Genomic DNA, 20,228 nt, shown 5'->3' on the forward strand with positions numbered 1-20,228 from the left:
TTTCTGTTCTGGGTGAGTTGTAAATTCAGCTGTGTTCAGAGCTGTTACCCAGCAGTCTGAATTCACTAATCAGAAGCCACAATTGGTTCATGGCTGTGTCCCCCACCCTTGTTTCTGGGAAAGAGGGCTTCTATTATATGCCAGGGAATGGCTCCCAAGGCAGGCTGCTACACCAGTGGGAGAAGGGCATCAGTCTCCATTGTGTGGAGAAATCTACTCACAGCTCTTCACCACAGTTTATCAGTGTCTTCCTCCTGAGTGTCCCTGGATGACGTATGGTGTTCTGCTGGTCTGAAGCCCCACAAACAATTGTTTCAGATAATTTCTGCCTGTTTATTGGCTGCTCTGGAGGAAAAACTGAATTCTAGATCTCCCCACTGTCATCTTGTGGAAAAAAATCACCTCTTTTCTGCAGTTTATAAATTGGTTTCACAGAGTAAAGGTCTAAAGAGGCAACACAAGATATAGAAAAGGAGTTGAAAACATTGCTGTATAAGTAACATTAAAAAAATTTTGAAATGAAATAAATCTTAATATAAGAAATTTATTTAAAATTGTTACACAAGAACTGCATGTTTTATAAGCCAACCTCCAGTAGGACACGTGATACTTAAGAAATAAACTGGAATGGTAAGTTCACTTAGTGTTGGAATAAACCGCATTGTTTTCTACTTTTATCTCTTTACACTACACTGCAAGCTTTTCCCTGGGTCATTAAGTATTCTGTAAAAAAGCTCCAGTTTTTCACTATCAAAAATAAAGCTTCAATGAACGTCATTATGCTCGGTTTTTGTTTCCTATTGTTAAATTACTAGACTAGAATTATATGTTAAAAGGTATATATTCTTTACATTCTTAGTAGATATTGTCAAATTGCTTCTCTAAAAGATTATTCTAGTTTTCACCTTCTCATATTACATGAACCATCCAAAAATGAGCTTCTTTGTTAAGATAACAATAAGTAGCTCCTATCTCTACCCCTAATTTCCTGTCTTATTCCTAAAAAAGGCTTTGTAGTTTCAGTTTCAAGACTGCATTTAGCTATGTCTTGGCTGCATCCCAATTTCTCACTAAACTATTTAAGAAAACTCCAAAAAAGTTAAAACAAACAAGCGCAAACACCAAATAAACCACTTAATACTAAAAATGAAGACTCACAGATAACTTAAGTGTCTGGGATATTATATGCTAGCTGTAAGACCTGTGGCATCAAAATAAGATTGTCATTTTGTACCTGTTTTAGTTTCCCCGGCTGCCCAAGCAAATAGTATGGCAATGGGTCAGTTTAAACAGGAATTTTTTAGCTCAGGGTTTTGAGAGTAAAAGAAAGTCCAAATTAAGGTGTTATCAAAGTGATGCCTTTTTTTCTGAACACTGGCATTCCAGGGCTGGCTGCTGGCAACTGTTGGTCCTGAGTCCTGGGCTCCTCTGTCACAAGGCAATGCACAGGGTGGCCTCTTCTGACCTCTCTCTTCTCTTCTGGATTCTGTTGATTTCAGCTTCTGGATGCTCCCTGTGGCTTTCTCTCTCTGAGTTTCATTCTCTATCAGAGAACTCCAATAAGAGGATTGAGACCCATTCTGATTCAGGTGGGCCACACCTTAATTGAAGAAACCTCACCAAAAAGTCCTACTTAAAATGGGCTCACATCCACAATGGTCTAAGTTTAAGAACACATTTTTCTGGGGAATATACAGATCCAAACCACCATACTTCCCTATCTTATCCTCTTATTTATGACATATTTAATTCATCTTGTAGTATTTAAGTTGTGGGATATCAAATTCAAGAGTAAATACTACTAAAGGACTTGCACTCCAGTATGGGGAAAGGACTTGCACTCCATTATGGGGAAAGTATTTCTGGTTGTATACAGGACAGATAAGTACTGTTAGGTGAAAATATGACTGATATTACTTTTATTTAGAGATCAAATATGGGTTAAGAAGACATGTATAGTTGCCAAATTGACAAGAGGTGGATGGTGATGGTTAAGTTTATGTCAGCTTGGCCTGGTTATTGTGACCAGGTGTTTTGTCAAGCAAGCAGTGGCCTGTTGTTACTGTGAGAATGCTTCATAGACTTAAATCATCAGTAGTTAATTGTATCTATAGCTTATTGCATTTATAATCAACTGAGAAGATTGCCTTCAACAATGAGAGAAGTCTCCTCCAATCAGTTGAAGGCCTTAAAAGAAGTGATGATTTCAGCAGTCAGAAGGGAGAATTTTCATCTCTACTTCAGCCAGCCAGCTTCTCCTGGGGAATTAATCAAAAACCCTCCTCAGAGTTCCCAGCTTGTGACTTACTCTACGGAATTTGGACTTGCCTATCCCCACAGCTGCATAGGCCAATTGACTTATACATTGCCCTTGAGGGTTTAAGGATTATGAAGAGATATACACTGTTTCACTTGGCTCTCCTCATCTTACCCCCCAACCATTATTTCAGCGTACACAGACCACATAACTGGTGGGAGACTGTGGAATGTAAGCACTTGTACTATTGGAGAACCTGCCCTACTTCATTTTAAATATTAAATGCTCCTACAGACCATAAAATATATATGGCAATATATATTACTATGCAATAGCAGGAAATGTTAAAAAAAACTATAATCAAGTTTTGTTCAAAATAAAACATGCTTTGCTGGAGGAGCACAGATGCAAAATGTGGGAGGAGCAAGTTGTACACATGGCCACATCCACTAGGAAAATGAATGAGCTAAAAAAATGTACTAGAATTGACCAGATGGCAACCCTGGAACCAGAATGGACTAGAGGAAGGGAGAGAGACTGTCCCAAGTTCAGTTTTTGTAAGTGAAAACACAAAAAGCAACTAGCTCTCATTTCTTGCTTGCACTGAGGCTGTGGGATGTGGCCCAGATTCCGGCAGCTGCAGGCTGGAGTCAGGGCAGGCAGAGGAAATCTTGTCTTCAAATTCTGGGGTTGATGGTAAAGGCTGGTTTGGGGGAAACTCTGAGGGCTGAGCATGGAAGCTGGCTGATATAGAGGACTAAGTTCATTTTTTTTTTCTTCCTCTTCTATCTTCCTTTGGTGTATGGGTATTTCTTGGTCTGGAAGATCCCTGAGGATCCAGTGTGAATTCTATCTTTGGTTTTGGCCCTCTGGTCAACAGTGGCTTGTAGTCTCACACCAGCATTTCCTGTGAAGTAAAGAGTTAGTGTACCTTTATGAGGATTGGGTTTCTTTCTTTGTCTTGCTTTTATTGTTTGGTCTGGCAGATTCCTGAGGGATCAGCAAGGAGGCTAGACAGTTTGGGATCTCTGGGTAGATAGAAGAACTAGAAAATCTTAATAAGCCTATAACAAGTGCATAGATTGAATTAATAATCAAAAACCTTCCACCAAAGGAAAGTCCAGGGCTAGATTCCTTCACTGGTGAATTCTACCAAACATTCAAAGAGGAATTAATACCAATACTTTTTAAACTCTTCCAAAAAAATTCAATAGGAGGAAGTACTTTCTAATTCATTCTACTAGATCAGTATTACCCTGATACCAAAGCCTGATAAGTATAAGACAAGAAAAGAAAATCACAGACAAATTTCCACTATGAATATATGCAAAAGTCCTTAACAGAATACTAGCAAATAACATATTAAAAATATTATCCACTATGAACAAGAAGGATTTATCCTAGATATGCAACAGTGGTTCAACATATGAAAACTAATGTAACACAACACAAAAACAGAATGGAGGAAAAAAAACCACATGATATCTCAGTAGGGCAAAAAAGTCATTTGACAAAATATAGTACCCTTTCTGGTTAGAAACAGTAATAAGTAGGAATAGAAAATAACTGTCTCAGCATGCTAGAGGACATTTATGGAAAACCCACAGTTAATGCCTACTTAATAGTTAGAGACTTAAAGCTTTTCCCCCAAGATCAGGAACAAGACATGGATGCCCACCATCATCTTTGTTATTTATTGTATTGGAAATACTAGTCAGAGAAATTAAGCAGGAAATAAAAGATATCTAAAAAGGGAAGAAGTAAAACAATCTTTCTTTGCAGATGACATGATATCACATATAGAAAATTCAAAGGTACCTATAAGAAAATTACTAGATCTAATAAACAATCTTAGAAACATGGCAGGGTACAAGATAAATACACAAGAATCAATTGTGTTTCTATACACTAGCAATAAATAATCCTAATAAGAAATTAAGAAAACAATTTCATTTACAACAGCATTTAAAAGAATAAAGTATCTATGGATAAATTTAACCAAGAATATTAAAGATTTCTACAGTGATAACTACAAAACACTACTGAAAGAAACTAAAGAACACTCAAATAAATGGCAAGACACCCTATTTCTATGGCTTGGAAAACTTAATATTGTTAAGATATTGATAGTACCCAAAGTGATCTATGAATTCAATGTAATCCTTATCAGAATTCCAGCAGCACTTTGTTTTTGCAGAAATGGGAAAGCCCATTCTCAAATTCCCATGGAACTGCAAGAGGCTTCAAACAGTCAAAACAATTTTGAAAAACAGCAAAATTGGAGGACTCATGTTTCCCAATTTTGAATTGTACTATAAAATTATAGTAATCAAAACAATGTAGTATTGGCCTAAAGTAGACATATAGATTAATGGAATGTAACTGAAAATAAAGACATAATTCTACACCTTTATGGTCAATTGTTTTTTGATAAAGGTGCTAAGTACATGCAGTGGGGAAAGAAACATCTCTTCAATAAATGGTGATAGGAAAATTGAATATCCAGATACGAAAGAATGAAATTGGACCCCTTTTTCATAACATATACAAGACATTAACTCAAAATCAAACACCTAGAAGTGAATATATAATGTCTGAGAGGAAAAATATACTGGATGAGATTAACAACAGATTAAATATTGCTGAATAGATCAATCATCTTGAAGACATAGCAACAGAAATCATTCAAAATAAACACAAAGAAGTGAAAGACAAAAAATACGGGCAACTTCAAGCAGCCTAATAAATATATAATTGAAATCTTTGAAAGAAAGGAGAGAGAGATGAGGAACACAGAAAAAATATTTGAAGAAATAATATTTGGAAATTTTCTAAATTTGATGAAATCTATAAATCCAAAACCCAAGAATCCCAATGAATTCCAAGCATAATAAACATGAAGAAAATGATACCAATACCCACTACAATAACATTTCACAGCCCACTGGGCTCCAATGTATTTTTGAAATACATTTCACTCCAGTGAAAATGTATTTCAAAAATGCAGGTAAAATTAGTCCTTTTCAGGTATACAAAAGATAAAAGGATTAATCACCAGTAAACCTGCACTACAATAAATGTTAAAAGAAGACATGGAGGAAAATGATACCACATGGAAATCTAAACACAGGAAATTCAAACATACGAATGAAGATACCAGAAATATTAACCATATGAATAAATATATGCCTTCTTAATAATTATCCAAATGTCTTTAAAAGAAGCTGTTAAACAAAAATAATGACAATGCTGTGTTGGGTTAATAAAACAAATTAAAAAAATGTATGACAATAATAAAAGATCAGGAAGGGAGAAACGGAAGTACACTCTTAGGTTCACGTGGCCTATCCCGTGAAGGCAGACTGATAAATTGAAGAGGTACATGATAATCCATTAAGCAACCACTGAAATAACAAAACAGTGATAAAACTGGTAAATAAAAAAAAAAAGACAAAGATAAATGGAATCATAAAAATGGTGACCCAAAAGAAGGCATAAAAAGAAGAAAAAGGTGCAAAGAATACATAGGACAGAAAACAAATAGCAAAATGAGAGATGGAAACCTACTCATACTGATAATCACATTAAATTAAAATGGTCTGCATTCCCCAAGTAAAAGGAAGGGATTGATAAATTGCATTAAAAGGTAAGACCCAATGATATGCTGCCTATAAGAAATATGTTCTAAATACAAAGACACAAATAAAATAAAAGTAAAAGAACATTTTCCTTTGATTATCATCTTTTGGATTTCTTTTTTTGAAAAATGCCATTTTAAGTCTTTTGGCAATAATTTTTTTGCAAGGGTATGCAAACTACTGCTTACAGGCTAAGTGAAGCCCACCACCTGTTTTCGTGTGACCCATGAGCTAAGAATGGCCTTTACACTTTTAAGTGGTTATAATATAAATCGAGAAAAAACATATTTCTTGACATATGAAAATGATATGAAATTCAAATTTCAGAGCTCATAAAGTTTTATTGGGACATAGCTATGCCCATTTGTTTATCTATTGTTTATAACTGCTTTAGCACTGCAACGATGGAGTTAAGTATTTGTGAGAGAAATCATATGTGGCTCTTGTCAATTTACAGTGTTACTTGCCCCGCTATAAATTGTCATGATGCAGGTATGACTTGACAGTTTTGACTGCCATGTGCATTGTCATATTGTGCCATTTTATTTTCTATTACCATAGCATATCCATCATTACAAACAAGAAAAGAAGAGAATAGTTGATTTTGAGTGTTGCATTTTTAAAGCCCAGTGGGCTATGGACTATTTTGTGTTTGAATTAGATAGCAAGGCATTGCGTTTATTATACCATAACACTATAGCATGCTAAAGCAATATAATACATTGGTATTACAGGACTGAGACTCATCATAGTATTCCCAACTCACAATAAAGCAGCAGTCAGAAAAATTAGAAAATTTAAAGTGGAACATTTCATCATGGCAGAATTTCTCCACAAAACTAAAAAGTGAAAATGAGGCTGCAACCAAAGTAAGCTTCTGAGTGGCTCACTGCTTATAGGTCAAGCAAAGAGTCATTTACTGGTGTTGAGTTAATTAAATTGTATTAGATTGCAGAAGCTGAAGAAATGTGTGCAGGGAGAAAAAACTTACATAAAACTATCAGTATTTCGTGGAGAATAGTTGCTCAAAGAGTTGAGGACATTGAGAGTAACACCAATAATCAATTTAAAAAAAAGCAGATGATTTAGAGTGATTTTCTTTTCTTTTCTTTTTTTGCATGGGCAGGTACCAGGAACCGAACTGGGTCTCTGGCATGGCAGGTGAGAAATCTGCCTGCTAAGCCACTGTGACCCACCCTTCCTTGGCTTTTGATGAATAGATGTTCCTGAGACTGCTCAATAAAGTTTTTTTGAGAAGTAAATACTGAGTTTGAAGTGATTTAAGAATTAAGCTCTATAAATATCTGCATGGAACCACAGATGAGAATATTTTCAAAGAAACTGAGAAGATACTAAAACGGTATAACGAAGTGGAGTGTGCTAAGATGTTATAATTGGTGGTGGCAAAAACATACGCAGAAGAGAAAAAGGCTTAGTTGGGCAAATTTACAAAGCAGGTGAAAATGTAAGGTGTTTAAAGCCTATGATTATTCATTGTATTATTCATCAGCATGTACTTTGGAGAATATATTTGAATTTATCAAGTTATTGAATCAGTAGTATCAAGGGTATAGTTTACTCATTCTTGTGAACTTAACTAAGTTTGTTCTGTGAATTTTTATCAGAAATGGAAGCTGAATATCCTAACTTGACTTATCATGCTGCAATCTGATGGCTTAGTAGCAGCAATTTCAATTTTTCTTTATAAGAAATCTCCACTAACCACTATTATCAAATACTGAATGGCTTAGGGAATCCGCTTTTACTGTTAATTTGATAACATTTCTTAATTCAACCTAAAAGTTCAAGGGAAGACAGCACTTATATGCCAACTTTATACTGTGGTAAAGTCTTTTCCATAACAATAATTAATTGAATCCCAATTAATGTCAAGCTGCTTTATACACTTTCCAGGCTATTAAAAATTAAGCCAAGAACTGAGATTTTTATCATCCAGATAATGATAATCCTGATTCTTATCAATCAAAATCACTGGGCCCTTGGAATAATTCAGTGAAATAAAATTTTGTGATTTAATGGGGGCAATGCAATTACTACTCTGACAAGAAGCATTCCTGGTGCTAACATTGTGCCTGTAGTGATACATCACATGCATGCCATGGTGTCACTAACACACCTCATTGAGGAATATGAGGTAAGACTTGTTTGACAAAAAGAGATTGTAATTTTATGGAAATTAGCCTCCAAACAAATCTAAAATAGCTTTATGCTTTTAATAAAAGTACTATTATACAGAAAATAATCTGTTGACAAATGTATTGGCAATAAGCCATTACCTTGGGCTAACACAATACCAGTTAATTTGGTTGTATTCAGTAAACTATTTCAGGAATTGTGTCCTATGACTCTATTTCACTAACATGCTCTTATCATGACTCTCAATGTATCAGAGCTTTTAAAAATGTACATTATTTAAAAATGTACCTTATCAATAGACGAGTAAAACATATGGAATAAAAATAAATAATAGGGGAAACAAATGTTAAAAATAAATTTAGTAGATTGAAATGCTAGCGATCAATGAAAGGGAGGGGTAAGGGGTATGATATGTATGAATTTTTTTCTGTTTTCTTTTTATTCTTTTTCTGAATTGATGCAAGTGTTCTAAGAAATGATCATGATGATGAATATGCAACTGTGACGATATTGTGAATTACTGATTATATATGTGGAACGGAATGATCATATATTAAAAATGTCTGTGTTTGTTGTTATATTTTTTTAAAAATTAAAAAATTAATAAATAAAAATGTACAGGTGTACATATTTTGGATAGTTAGTAAAGATTTCAAAATGTGATTTATTATTAATAAGGAATCATTTTAAAAACCTTAGAACATTTAATAAGGTAAAGTAAAATATAACTAAAATAGATAAACTGATAGAAAATGACTTAAGTTGATATGACAGGAAATGATGCCCAATTATTTTCTGATTAATCTCTCATCTAGATAGTCTTTATGAGCAAGGAAGTAGGGTACAAATAGGATTGATAATCCTTTTCAAATAGAATATTAATTCAAGTTGGATATGAATCCATCTTTTTTGTGGAAAATAACATATAAACAATTGTAAATTTCAAAGCACATTGCAACAATTAGTTGTAGAACAGATTTCAGAGTTTGGTATGGATTACAATCCCACAATTTTAGGCTTTTACTTCTAGCTGCTCGAACATACTGGAGACTAAAACAAATATCAATATAATGATTCAGCACTCATACTCATTTGTTAAACCCTGCCTTTTCTGTATAATTTGAATCTATCTTTATAAGACAATGCAAGATTTACAAGAATTATATGTTAATAGACACAGTCACACTCTTGGAACCCTTTTTTCATTGTTACTTTTTTAATGCATCAACTTTAAAATCTGCCATTAGCATTCCAACCATTTATTCTCTAGCTTCTACATCTCATCCAAAGAAGATGGCTTATTTTCCCAGAAGCAACTGAAAGTTTCAAGTGATCAAATGTTATTAGCCAGATGTTTATTAAAGATGCAGGCTAAGAAACTGTCTCAGTAATGTCTCTCAATGAGAGACAACACTATTCATAAGTAAGCAACAAATGAATGTAAGAAAAGTGATGTTGGTCTTTGAGTACTAACTTGGTCTTTCAGTTGAGGCAAATACTTGCTAAAAGAGAAGCTATCTTATGTAAAATATAGCTAGGGGAGATAGGCTTGTTTCACTGGATTTTTAAACAAATGGAATGTTAGGCAGTAAGAAAATCACCAGCACAGTAAAAAAAAAAAAGCAAACTTTATAGAATAGGGATTTGTTATGGAATTATAGGGATTGATATAAAGTAGTAAAGCCTGGAATTCCTGAATGTAGAATTGCCATTCAGGTAATTCTAGTACAGTGTGGAAGATTAATGCTGTGGTTATTATTTGATTATTAGATAAATTTCTACCAATAATTTTTTTTTTTTGCATTCATAAGTTGAGCTCTGCAGGCCCATTTTTAAGTTTAAACATAGCTAATGAAATTCTAGAGCCTAGCCTAGCATATTGAAATTAGCCTTCTATTAATTTCTGTTAGAATTAACAGAAAAGAGTTTCAGGAAGAGATAAAGAAGATGTCCTTTTTCCTCTGGGGCTCTTTTTTTTTTTTTTACAACTTGTTCCATTCTCTGCTACTATAAACCTGTCCTTAAATGTTGTAGATTGAACAAAGAAGTCCAATAAAAGTTTCAAAAGTTTGAATAGTTGTCATGTATTGTGGAAATAACCTCCAAAAGAAACATGCGGTTCTGAAGGGTTGCTTTATTTGATAATTTGTTGCTGTGGTAATAATGTAGTAATTGATAGCTCTGAATTCCTAGATGGAATAAATACTTGTAAGACTTCTCTATCATTCAGAAGATACTCATGGACACTTTCCTTTTCTTTCACATGCATAATGGGGAAAGGAAAAGCCTATAACTTTGCTAGATTTCTTTTAACAGAGACTAAGAGCTTTATCTCATTTAAATTAAAAGTGTCCTCCTTTTCTAAATCAGAGATGAATTTCCAATTCTCACATAAAGGTTAGTTTTACGAAAATAACTGGAAGAAAAATAATAAATTACTCTTTAATTCTTCCATACTGCCCTAATCCCCACACTTAACAGGATTTTGACATTCATGCTGCTGGTCATTCTGTAAGTGATTTTGACTATGATGCATGTTCATTTTGCTTACACGCAATGTGACTGGTCATGATTACCCACATCAGTAATCCTGATGTGTAATCCTTTTCAGGGGTAAATATGAAATCTGAGTTGTCAGACAATACATAAAATAAGATCTTATTTTATGGAGAAGGGAAAACTAACCTTTCTTCTTTTTATTAAAACTTTAAAAATACTATGGTATGTTTTCATTTTGTTATCTTTTTATCTCTTACTACTTAATTTAGAACTCTGTTCTCTAACTTAATCTTGTTGCCTTCTTTAGTCTACCAGTTCTCCTATATATGCCAAACCCTCTTCTTTATTTCTGGATACAAATACAAGGATTGAGAGGGTTCTTTTCATCTTTCACTGGGTTTCCTGCTAACCATGTGACTTACCTGGTCTCCTTATGATGTGGGTCATGTCATCATAGCTCACATGTGAGCACAGACACATCCACATGTACTCACAAACATACATACACCACATACATACACCATTTAAATATAAAAGTAATATACGTACTCCTTGAATATGTGCTATGTCGACAGCTAAGATTGTTGTCAAGGCTCCTGTGTTGTTTTCCTTGTCATCAAACCAGGAAATATTCTAGAGATAAAATGGAATTAACATAGTTATCAGAAAGCTTCTTTCCTTACATTTTTGTGATTTTGTCTTTATCTGTCTCCTTCCCTCACAGGTACTTAATTCTAAGTAGTGCACATCTCAATTTAGGAAGATTTCCAAATCTTTCTACCTATACTAGTTATAAAAAGTCAATCCCATTCTCTTTAGCATACAGAGGAACAAGATTTTACCAAACAGTTCATATTACTGCTGAGATTTTAGAAAATTCTGAATTTTACAACAGTTAAAGATTGGACACTGAAATCCCTGTCGTGGTGTGCATTAGGAAAGGGACATTCATGTGAAGCCCATTCGGTTCAAGATCTCACCTAGGAGGGCCAGTTTTGCCAGTGATATTTATGGAGCTGACTGGGCATTATGAGAAGCTAAATGAGGCAGAAGCCTGTAAAACCCCTGCAGCCAATGAACATGCAATCTAAAGAGCGAGATGGATAAAAAATATAAGCAGGGTAAGCAAAATGTAATAACCAATTTGGTTTTTCAACAGCAAGTGGAGACAGCACTTTTTAATACTTCTCAATCTGAAGAATTCTGATTACCTTTTATAGCCATTGAATGTTTCCTCCCACTCACTCAAACCACTTGTATCCCTTATGGATTAAAACTATATGGAGGAACTCTCTGAAAAAAGGGTTTAGCTTTTAGTGAATAAAGAGCAAAAGAACTGTTGTCATACTGAAACCCAGCCAGGGCCCTGGGGTCCTAGTTATACATTGCTGTCAAGTAAGACACCAAAGGCATAACAAGATGGAGGTCTGAGCATTAATCAAATAGTTGTGTTAGAAGAAAGCTCCTGTGGAAGAATGTGACAGGAGGCAGGTTGGGTACAACCCCAGGATGAAAGCACCAGTGAGTTTAGGGTCCTTCCTGTAGAGAATAAGATCTGAACTGTACATTAACTGTGCATTTAAAAATGCAATAGCAATCAAGAGCTGAACATATTGTGACCACAAGTCCATAACTATAATTATAGCACTCTAGACTAGAAGACATTACCTGCTTTTTTATTGTATATTCAAAAAGTTAAAGACTTACTATATGCTTGCTAAATGTTTCTGTATTTCAACACAACATGGAATGCACAAAGAATTTAAAAAAACAATATATAGTGAAAACCAGAAAATTTATTATTGGATATTGTATTTCTAATTCAATAGTAACATCAGAAAACACAATGCGTAGGATACATAGTGACTTGTCTCAGTAATTATCTGATGTCCAATCAGCAAAATGTCCAAAAATGCATTTCAACAAGTCAAAAATTATGCAGTATAGTGATTGTTTTTTCAGTATAGGCAATATATGATAAAACACTTAGCAGAGTTTTTTGGAACATAGTTGGTGCTGAGTTAAAATTAGGTTGCTTCCCTTCTTCCTGATGGTAAAATATTATAATTAAAGTCAGCAGACTTTTTATACTAGTAAATCCATTTTCTTTTGCCAAGAGTTCTATTATAAATAAAAATTATAATATCTTACATTTATTGGGTGATTATTATATGCCCAATACTATACCAAGTGCTTGACATGTATTTTCTCATTTAATCATTCCAACAATTCATGAGTTAGGCACTATGATTATTCCCATTTTACCAATGAGGAAACTAAGATACAGAGAGATTAAATAACTTGCCCAAGGCCACATAGGTGGCAAAAGATGAGGCCAAGATTTGAACCTAGGTAGACAGATGCAAGAGGTTTTAATCACCAACCCTGTTTTGCCTCCCATTTGACTGAAGTATTATAGTTGACCCTCAATACCTGTTTCTCTTGCTTAAGGACCTGTCACCTCAAATCCTTCTGAAAGTAGGTGAGGTAATTTTTAGACCCCTTATTGATCATCATCTATGCTATCACTTTATCATTGCATTAATCCCCACAGAAACCCTAATCAATCTAATTTAGAGGAAAATTGGTTAAAAAAAAAAACCTTCACATATGTTAAAAAATTCAATAGCTCAAAGGGTCAATATTTATCATTAGCAAATATAAATTTGGCTTTTAAGCACAATGAAAAATTATTTACAACTCTTTGATTTAGCAACAATTAGAACATTCTTTCACCTGGAATAAATCTAAATCCTGTATGATCCCAAGTAATCAAATAAAATTCAGATTTTATACTCATAAAAGACCACACCTGATTCCATAAATACCACTACCTCAAAAGAAGTTTCAGCATGGTTATAAAAAGCATTGCAAGCCTTAGCATGCTTTCTAAACCATAAAAAGTCATCTCAGGACAAAAGTCAGGTAATAAGATTTAGGTAAAACCTCACATTAGAAGCTCTCCATACTGTAGACAAAAGCAAAATTGTGAAGATACTTAGAGAAAAGACCATATATGCTACTGTTTTCCTTACCAATTTTAAAAAGCAAAGAAAAGTACAAAGCAAAAAGGACGCTGAAGAATGAGAGGGGAAAACAAACAATGTTAAAAAAGACTGAGTTGAATTTATGGGAATTTAACAACATCTGCTAAATAGCATTGGATTTCTGTGTGCACATCTTGGTAAGTATGTGCATTTTCTTGGAAGATGAGAATATACAGGGCTTATGAATGGAGCTTTTTTATGGCTGGGGTTACTTTAACCAAGAAAAGTACTATACTGGTATTTACAGGTTAATATCAGGCATAGGATTAATGTCCAGTATTAACATTAACAGAAGGATATTGGATTAACAGCAGTTCCACTGCTTGTGGTTAAACTGCTTGTGGCCTTGAGAATCCTCCATCAAGGGCATTTTATGAAGAAAGGGTAAGTTAAAAGTCATGCCTGGGAAAATTAAAATTATACTCTTCTATGTAAAGCATCCAGGTATTCAGGAAACATTTTTAAAAACTCCTGGAAATTTAAAATAAATTTCTTGAACAGTGAACAACAACCGTAAATTCATGAAGAAAACAATAACAGAGCAGAAAATGTCAACAAGTATGAAATATAGTATCAGTCATTAAAATCCCACCTTATTCCATAAAGGTTTTGAGATAATGACATAAAGTATTATAAATTTTTACAAAAGTACAATTCTAACACGAGACAGCAAGTCATTCCATGACCTTTCAAACACATTTTTTTTGCCTGGATTAAGGGGTTCAGAGGGAAGATGAGAGACATGACCTTTTGAGCAGACAGTGTAAAGGGCAAAACTGCTTCAGAGCATTAAGTTGCTATGAGAAGACAGCACCTCTGTTGCATTTGTTGCATTTTGTATTTTGTTCCCTGAGAGTATAAAGTCCGAGGAGTTTTGTTACCCTGCAGTCCTCAGGGTGCTACTCCTACAAGTCACAAAGTGTAAAAACTGGTTTTGACGACTCAGCTGGAGTGACAAAAACTCTATTTCTGAAAAGAAATTATCCTGGCAGGAAGCTATTTGTTCCCGCATGGTGAACTTTGGTGACAGAGAATGAGGTGAAGGGCTTCAAATGATTACTGGCTCTCAGGGTAATCCAATACACCTCAGCCTCATGAGAGAAGTTTAGAGGTGCCAATCTGAGACATTGCTGCCATTTGCCCCCAAGACTCACTTCTTAAAATAACGACCTGATTCACCTACTTTTAGCCATTTCACAGGTGTGATTGATCTTCTGTATGAGGCAGGTAACCCTGCCAGACTGACATCATCTGAGTTCAGGACTCTTCCTAGATGGGCAGAAAACCTGGCTGCTAAACACAGTCTGGACTGTGAAATCTTAAAGCGGCATGCAGGTGTGTACTAGGTAAATGAGCAGTCCTTTTCAGATATGTTCCCAAGGTGTTGTAGCTCCTAACGCTCCTTTTCAATTTTCACTTGGTCTTGCTCTCTAATCCTAGGATATTACATTGTGCATTAAAAGACATATTTGCTGAAATAAATGCAAGGAACAAGAAGTTGCCCCTAAATCCTTGTTTTCTGTAAGCTATATTTTAGAACATAATTTTGATTTTACTTCTAGTAGAAAAATTTAAGAAAAACGTATTATAAGAATTCTGACATCAGAATTTTGCTGCTCAGAGCACAAAAAGCATGCTTTTAAAGGATGAAAGGAAAAAAATTGACTTGAGAAAAAACTGAAAGCTAGAATATTTTAAAGCAAATTTAGGCAAATTAAACTAAACCACTGACCTGATATACACGGCTTTAAATACCAAGGGTCTTAATCTTATTGTTAATACTTCCCCTGCTCTGCCATAAAGCAATCCCTGAAGAACAAGTGTATATTTATCCTTAACTCTTTTTTATTTCTTTTAAACATTTAGCAGTTATATTTATAACTTAAATAGGAAGATATCAAAACATAATTATGTTCAGCTTCTTTTACTCATTAAAAGCTCACCTGCATGAGATAACTGACAAAGTAGACAATATCCAAAATGACAAATGTCATGGAATACATCTCTGCATCATGCTTTAATGTGGTTTTATCATTATTCTTAAACATCTGAAAAGAAACAGATTTTTCATCATATCTTTGGAGGGAGATATAAAAGAAATAGAAAAAAATACTAGAATGTCTATTCATCAGGATTTTTTGCTTGAATTTCAACGTAAAGAATAAGGCTATATACAAATTTCAGGGGAAGGGGGAAAGTACCATTTTTCTGTTGTCTACATTCATCATATATAATACAAATAATTTGCCTTTAATTTTCTCACTCACTGTGTAAATAGGGGATCAGACAAGTGAGTTCTCTCTCTAATATTCTTATTATTATTGTGTATTCCAAAGAAATCTCTGATTGGTTTTTAATTAATCACTATCCCTCATAAATGTCTAGTAGCTCTCAGGTTTCTTAATATTCCTCAATTTGGAGTAGTATTGTAACGTAATATGTTGATAAGTGTCCCCAGAAATTAGGCCTAAAATTAGTAGTTATTCAGATATTGGCATCTACATTGACAAATGGAGCTATGAAAATCAGGGACACTGCAGACTTAACATGGGTCAAGTAAGATCCTTGAATCCACCAAGTGTCCTGGTTCCTTTGGTCCAATCCCTAAACTCTTGTTATTTCCTCTCCTTGAGCTGGTTGATAAAAAAAAAAAAAAAAAGTCATTGTTCAAGACTAGTCTTGTTTGTCTGTTTTATGGCTTCATTGCTGTGGAATGCTGATACAGCACTGAAGTCAAAATTAGAAAACAAAGCCATTTCTTTACCAATTGCCCAGTTAACAGGGCACAATCAAACACTTTAAATAGATGTTGGCTTATCCCCTGAGTACATTAGTTAAACTTCCTATCATGACCCCCACACTAAGGGTGACCCATCAAATTCCCAATTTTCCCTTTACTGGGTTAGAGTACAAGTCGGTTCTCTCAGGCTATACTTTGTTTAAAATTATTAGAAATATTAGCAAGTTTTACTTACAGCTATGATTCTTGCAAAGACGATAGAAAATACTGGATGAACGGTTCCATTTAGAACAGAAGCCAATGTCCCCAGAACCACAAAAGGCCATCCAGGCTTGTTCAATTTAAAATTTTTAATAGAGAAACTTCAGGAAGACTTGTCCATAAATAAAATATCTTGGTTAAAAATCACAGTTTCAGAGCATCATGGAGCCTAGAAAAGTTAATCAATTATAAACATGGTTATAATGTAAACTCTCAAATCAAATTAGTGGCAGAAGAAGAAGTAGAATTTTTCTTAGAAAAATTTCACTGCGCATGTTACTAATGATGATCCCAAAACATAAAATAAAGGAATATTACCCAAAAGTGACTGTGCATTCAGTTGCTATTGTTAAAAAAATTGCATGTTGTGAGAGATAAAATTCACAGTAGAAAATACAGGCATATTTTTCTTAATCTTGCTAAACTGGGTAGAGTGCCATATTTTAAGGTAAAACAAAATCTAGGTAGGAACTAAGAAGAGTAAATATAGAAGGTAAAAGTTTCACTACGATTTTAAACAGGGAAGTATTCAAGTTGCATGATTTTTTTACAGAGACATTTTTTCTAAAATCTTGTTTTAGGGTTCCTATTTATGAGTAAAGTGCTGCAATACCGAGCAAATTACTTAGGTAATCTGTAAGATTTGTAAGATTGTTGAGCCTCAGTTACCTACTTTTTCGAAGGGTGATGACATCAGTTCAGAGGATTGTTTTGAAAATTAAATGAGGAAATGCGTAGAAAAGTTAGCTTAGTATCTGGCACTTACTAAGCATACAATAAGTGTTAGCAGCTATTGCTTTGGCTGCTATTATGATTTCAAAGGAAGAATTATATTACACAAAAAAGCCCAGGCCTTGTGCATGGAAAGCACAAGAAAGTAGCCATCCTGGTAACTGCCAGCCTTTCCTGGGTTATGTGGAGGGTAACAAGGGGAGGCAGTGGTCAGAATGATCAGAGGGAAAAAAATACCATAAAGATCTCTCTCCTGTGTCTTGTTGAGATATGTAGTGGATTTATTTCTGAAACAAAACATTTTGTGAACAGTTTTGTGGTGAATAATTATTTTAAATAGGTAGTAGGCAGTGAACTACTTGACATCTCACACACTAAAATGATTTCATAGCACTCACTCTTAACAATGACATTTATGAACCTAATATCCACAGAATTCTTCAGGAAAGACTGTAATATAGTTTTTCATTATGAAACTCTATTGTCTCAGCAATAGAACTTTAAAAATTGAAAGTCTTTAAAGTCTTTTTTCAAGATGGCCAATCCTCAATTATAGTGGGTTAACTTTCCTTCTGAAGTTTTCTGAAACTCATCATTATAAAGGGCCTCACTTTTCAGTTTGGTAACTGTCCAAAAGAATATACAGAAATTTGAGAAGTTGCACACCAACTCTTTCCCAGCATTGAGCATGACAAAATTACTTCATACTGGAATGAAGCTAAGGGCTGAGCATGTCTTAGGATATAACAGCTATAAATTTCAGAAACAGAAAATGCAGGACAGCTTTCTTGCTTCAAAGTTTTAAAATTCTACATAGTGCTGCCTCCTATAGAATAATCTGTATCATACAGATCATTTAAAGAAAATGTCTTTTTGCCTCTGGGAAAATACACAAAAATAACAGGTCCAGGAAAAGGGGTATCACTTAAATACTGTTATCACAACAGAAAATAAAAGAAATAAGACAAAGCAAAGTGAAAAAAATCAGTAAAAACCTGACAGACTCTGTGCTACCTAAATATGCAACAGGTATAGCATGTTTTATGAAAATCTGATATAGATTCAGGTAGGCATTTAGAGGAGATACAAAAGGGTTAAAAAAGTTAAAAAACAAATTCTTTCAAAGAATTTTAAATTTCATCTAATTGTTTTTACAGTTAATTTGAGTTCTTATTTTCATACAACAAACTTCATGTGCTTAAAGTGTACAACTTGATAAAACTGGACATAAGTACACACAAAAGTACACACCCATGAAACATATCACCATAGTCAAGACAATGAACATATCCAGTAGCCCCCCCAAAGTTCCTCCCTGCCTTTGGTAACACCTCTCTCCCAAATCTGCCAGCTGCCAGTTTTCCCTCCACAATCACTAATATGCTATCTATCACTGTAGATTAGTTAGCATTATCTAGAATTTTTAATAAATTGAAACATACACTATGTACTCTTTTTTTGGCTGGCTTCCTTTGCTCAACGTAATTGTTTTGAGATTTATCTGCATTGTTGCATGAATCAACAGGAGTTGATTGGTCAGGAGTATTCCATTGTATGGATATATCACAATTTATTTATCCATTTTTCTATTGATGAAAATTTGGGTTGTTCCCAGTTTAGGGCTATTACAAATAAAACCTTTTATTCATGCAAGACTTTGCCTGGGTCATATGGTAGCTGTGTATCTAACATTTTTAGAAAGTGACACACTGTTTTCCAAAATATTTTGCCACTTTGAATTCCCACCAACAATGCATCAGATTTCCAGTTGCTCTATGCTCTTGTCAACACCTGGTATGCTCAATTTTCTTAGTTTTATGTATTCTAATACGTGTGTAGTGATTCTCATGGTTTTAATTAGCATTTATTTAACAAATAAAGATACTGGGCTTTTTTTTTTTTTTTTTTTTTTCATTTTTGCATGGGCAGGCACTGGGAATCAAACCCAGGTCTCCAGCATGACAGGCAAGAACTCTGCCACTGGGCTTCTTTTTGTTACTTATTTACCATCCACATATCTTCTTTGGTGAAAAGTTTATTCAAATCTTTTGCCCATTATTCAGTGGAACTGTTTGTATTAATATTATTGCATTTTGGGTGTTCTTTATGTATATTCTAGATACAAGTCCTTTATCATATATGTGGTTTACCAACTTTTCTCCCAGTTTATAGCTTATCTTTTTATTTTCTTTAAAGTTCTTTCAAATACCAGAAGTTCTTGATTTTTCTAAGTGTAATTTATGATTTTTTTCTCTAATAAATTGTGCTACTGATGTTGAATCTACAAAATCTTTGCTTAACTCAATGCCATAAAGATTTTCTCCTGTGTTTTCTTGTAGAACTTAAAATTATTAGGTTTTATAACTAAGGTCTATGATCTATTTTGAGTTAATTTTAGTCTGTGGTTTGAGGTTTGGATGCTTATTTCATAGCTTTATCTGTCTATCTATCTATCTTATATATATCCAATTTTCCCAGTATCATTTTTGAAAAGGCTATCCTTCCTTTATTGAATTACCTTTATACCTTCATAAAAAAATCATCTGAACATATACATATGAGTCTATTTCCGAACTTTCAATTCTATTCCATTTACCTATTTGCCTATTTTTACGTGAACACCACATTGTTTAGATTACTATAGTTTTATATGAACTCTTAACGTGAGATAGTATAAATCTTCTGTTTTAGTTTGCTAACGCTGCTGGAATGCAATTCACATGAGATGGACTGACTTTTATAAAGGGGATTTATTTAGTTACAAATTTACTAAATTGGGAAGGCATACAGTGACGTCTCCTGGGCTTCTCTCCCAGCTTCTGGGTTCAAACAGCTTTTCCTGGGGTGATTCCTTTCTGCATCCACAAACATCTGGGTCTGAGTTGGCTTTGAGCTCT

At 34.1% G+C, this 20,228-nt stretch overlaps 1 protein-coding gene across 1 annotated transcript in view; it reads right to left on the minus strand.

Annotated features, from left to right (window-relative positions):
* The window catches only part of ABCB5 (ATP binding cassette subfamily B member 5), a 220,434-nt gene that overhangs the window by 95,611 nt on the left and 104,595 nt on the right, over positions 1 to 20,228 (minus strand). Inside the window, 5 exon segments of the mRNA XM_077122218.1 lie at positions 11,101 to 11,184; positions 15,327 to 15,407; positions 15,542 to 15,646; positions 16,574 to 16,683; positions 16,686 to 16,731. Coding sequence (XP_076978333.1) covers positions 11,101 to 11,184; positions 15,327 to 15,407; positions 15,542 to 15,646; positions 16,574 to 16,683; positions 16,686 to 16,731 — 426 coding nt within the window.

This window comes from Tamandua tetradactyla, chromosome 1 (genome assembly GCF_023851605.1).
Source record: "Tamandua tetradactyla isolate mTamTet1 chromosome 1, mTamTet1.pri, whole genome shotgun sequence".
NCBI lineage: Eukaryota > Metazoa > Chordata > Mammalia > Pilosa > Myrmecophagidae > Tamandua > Tamandua tetradactyla.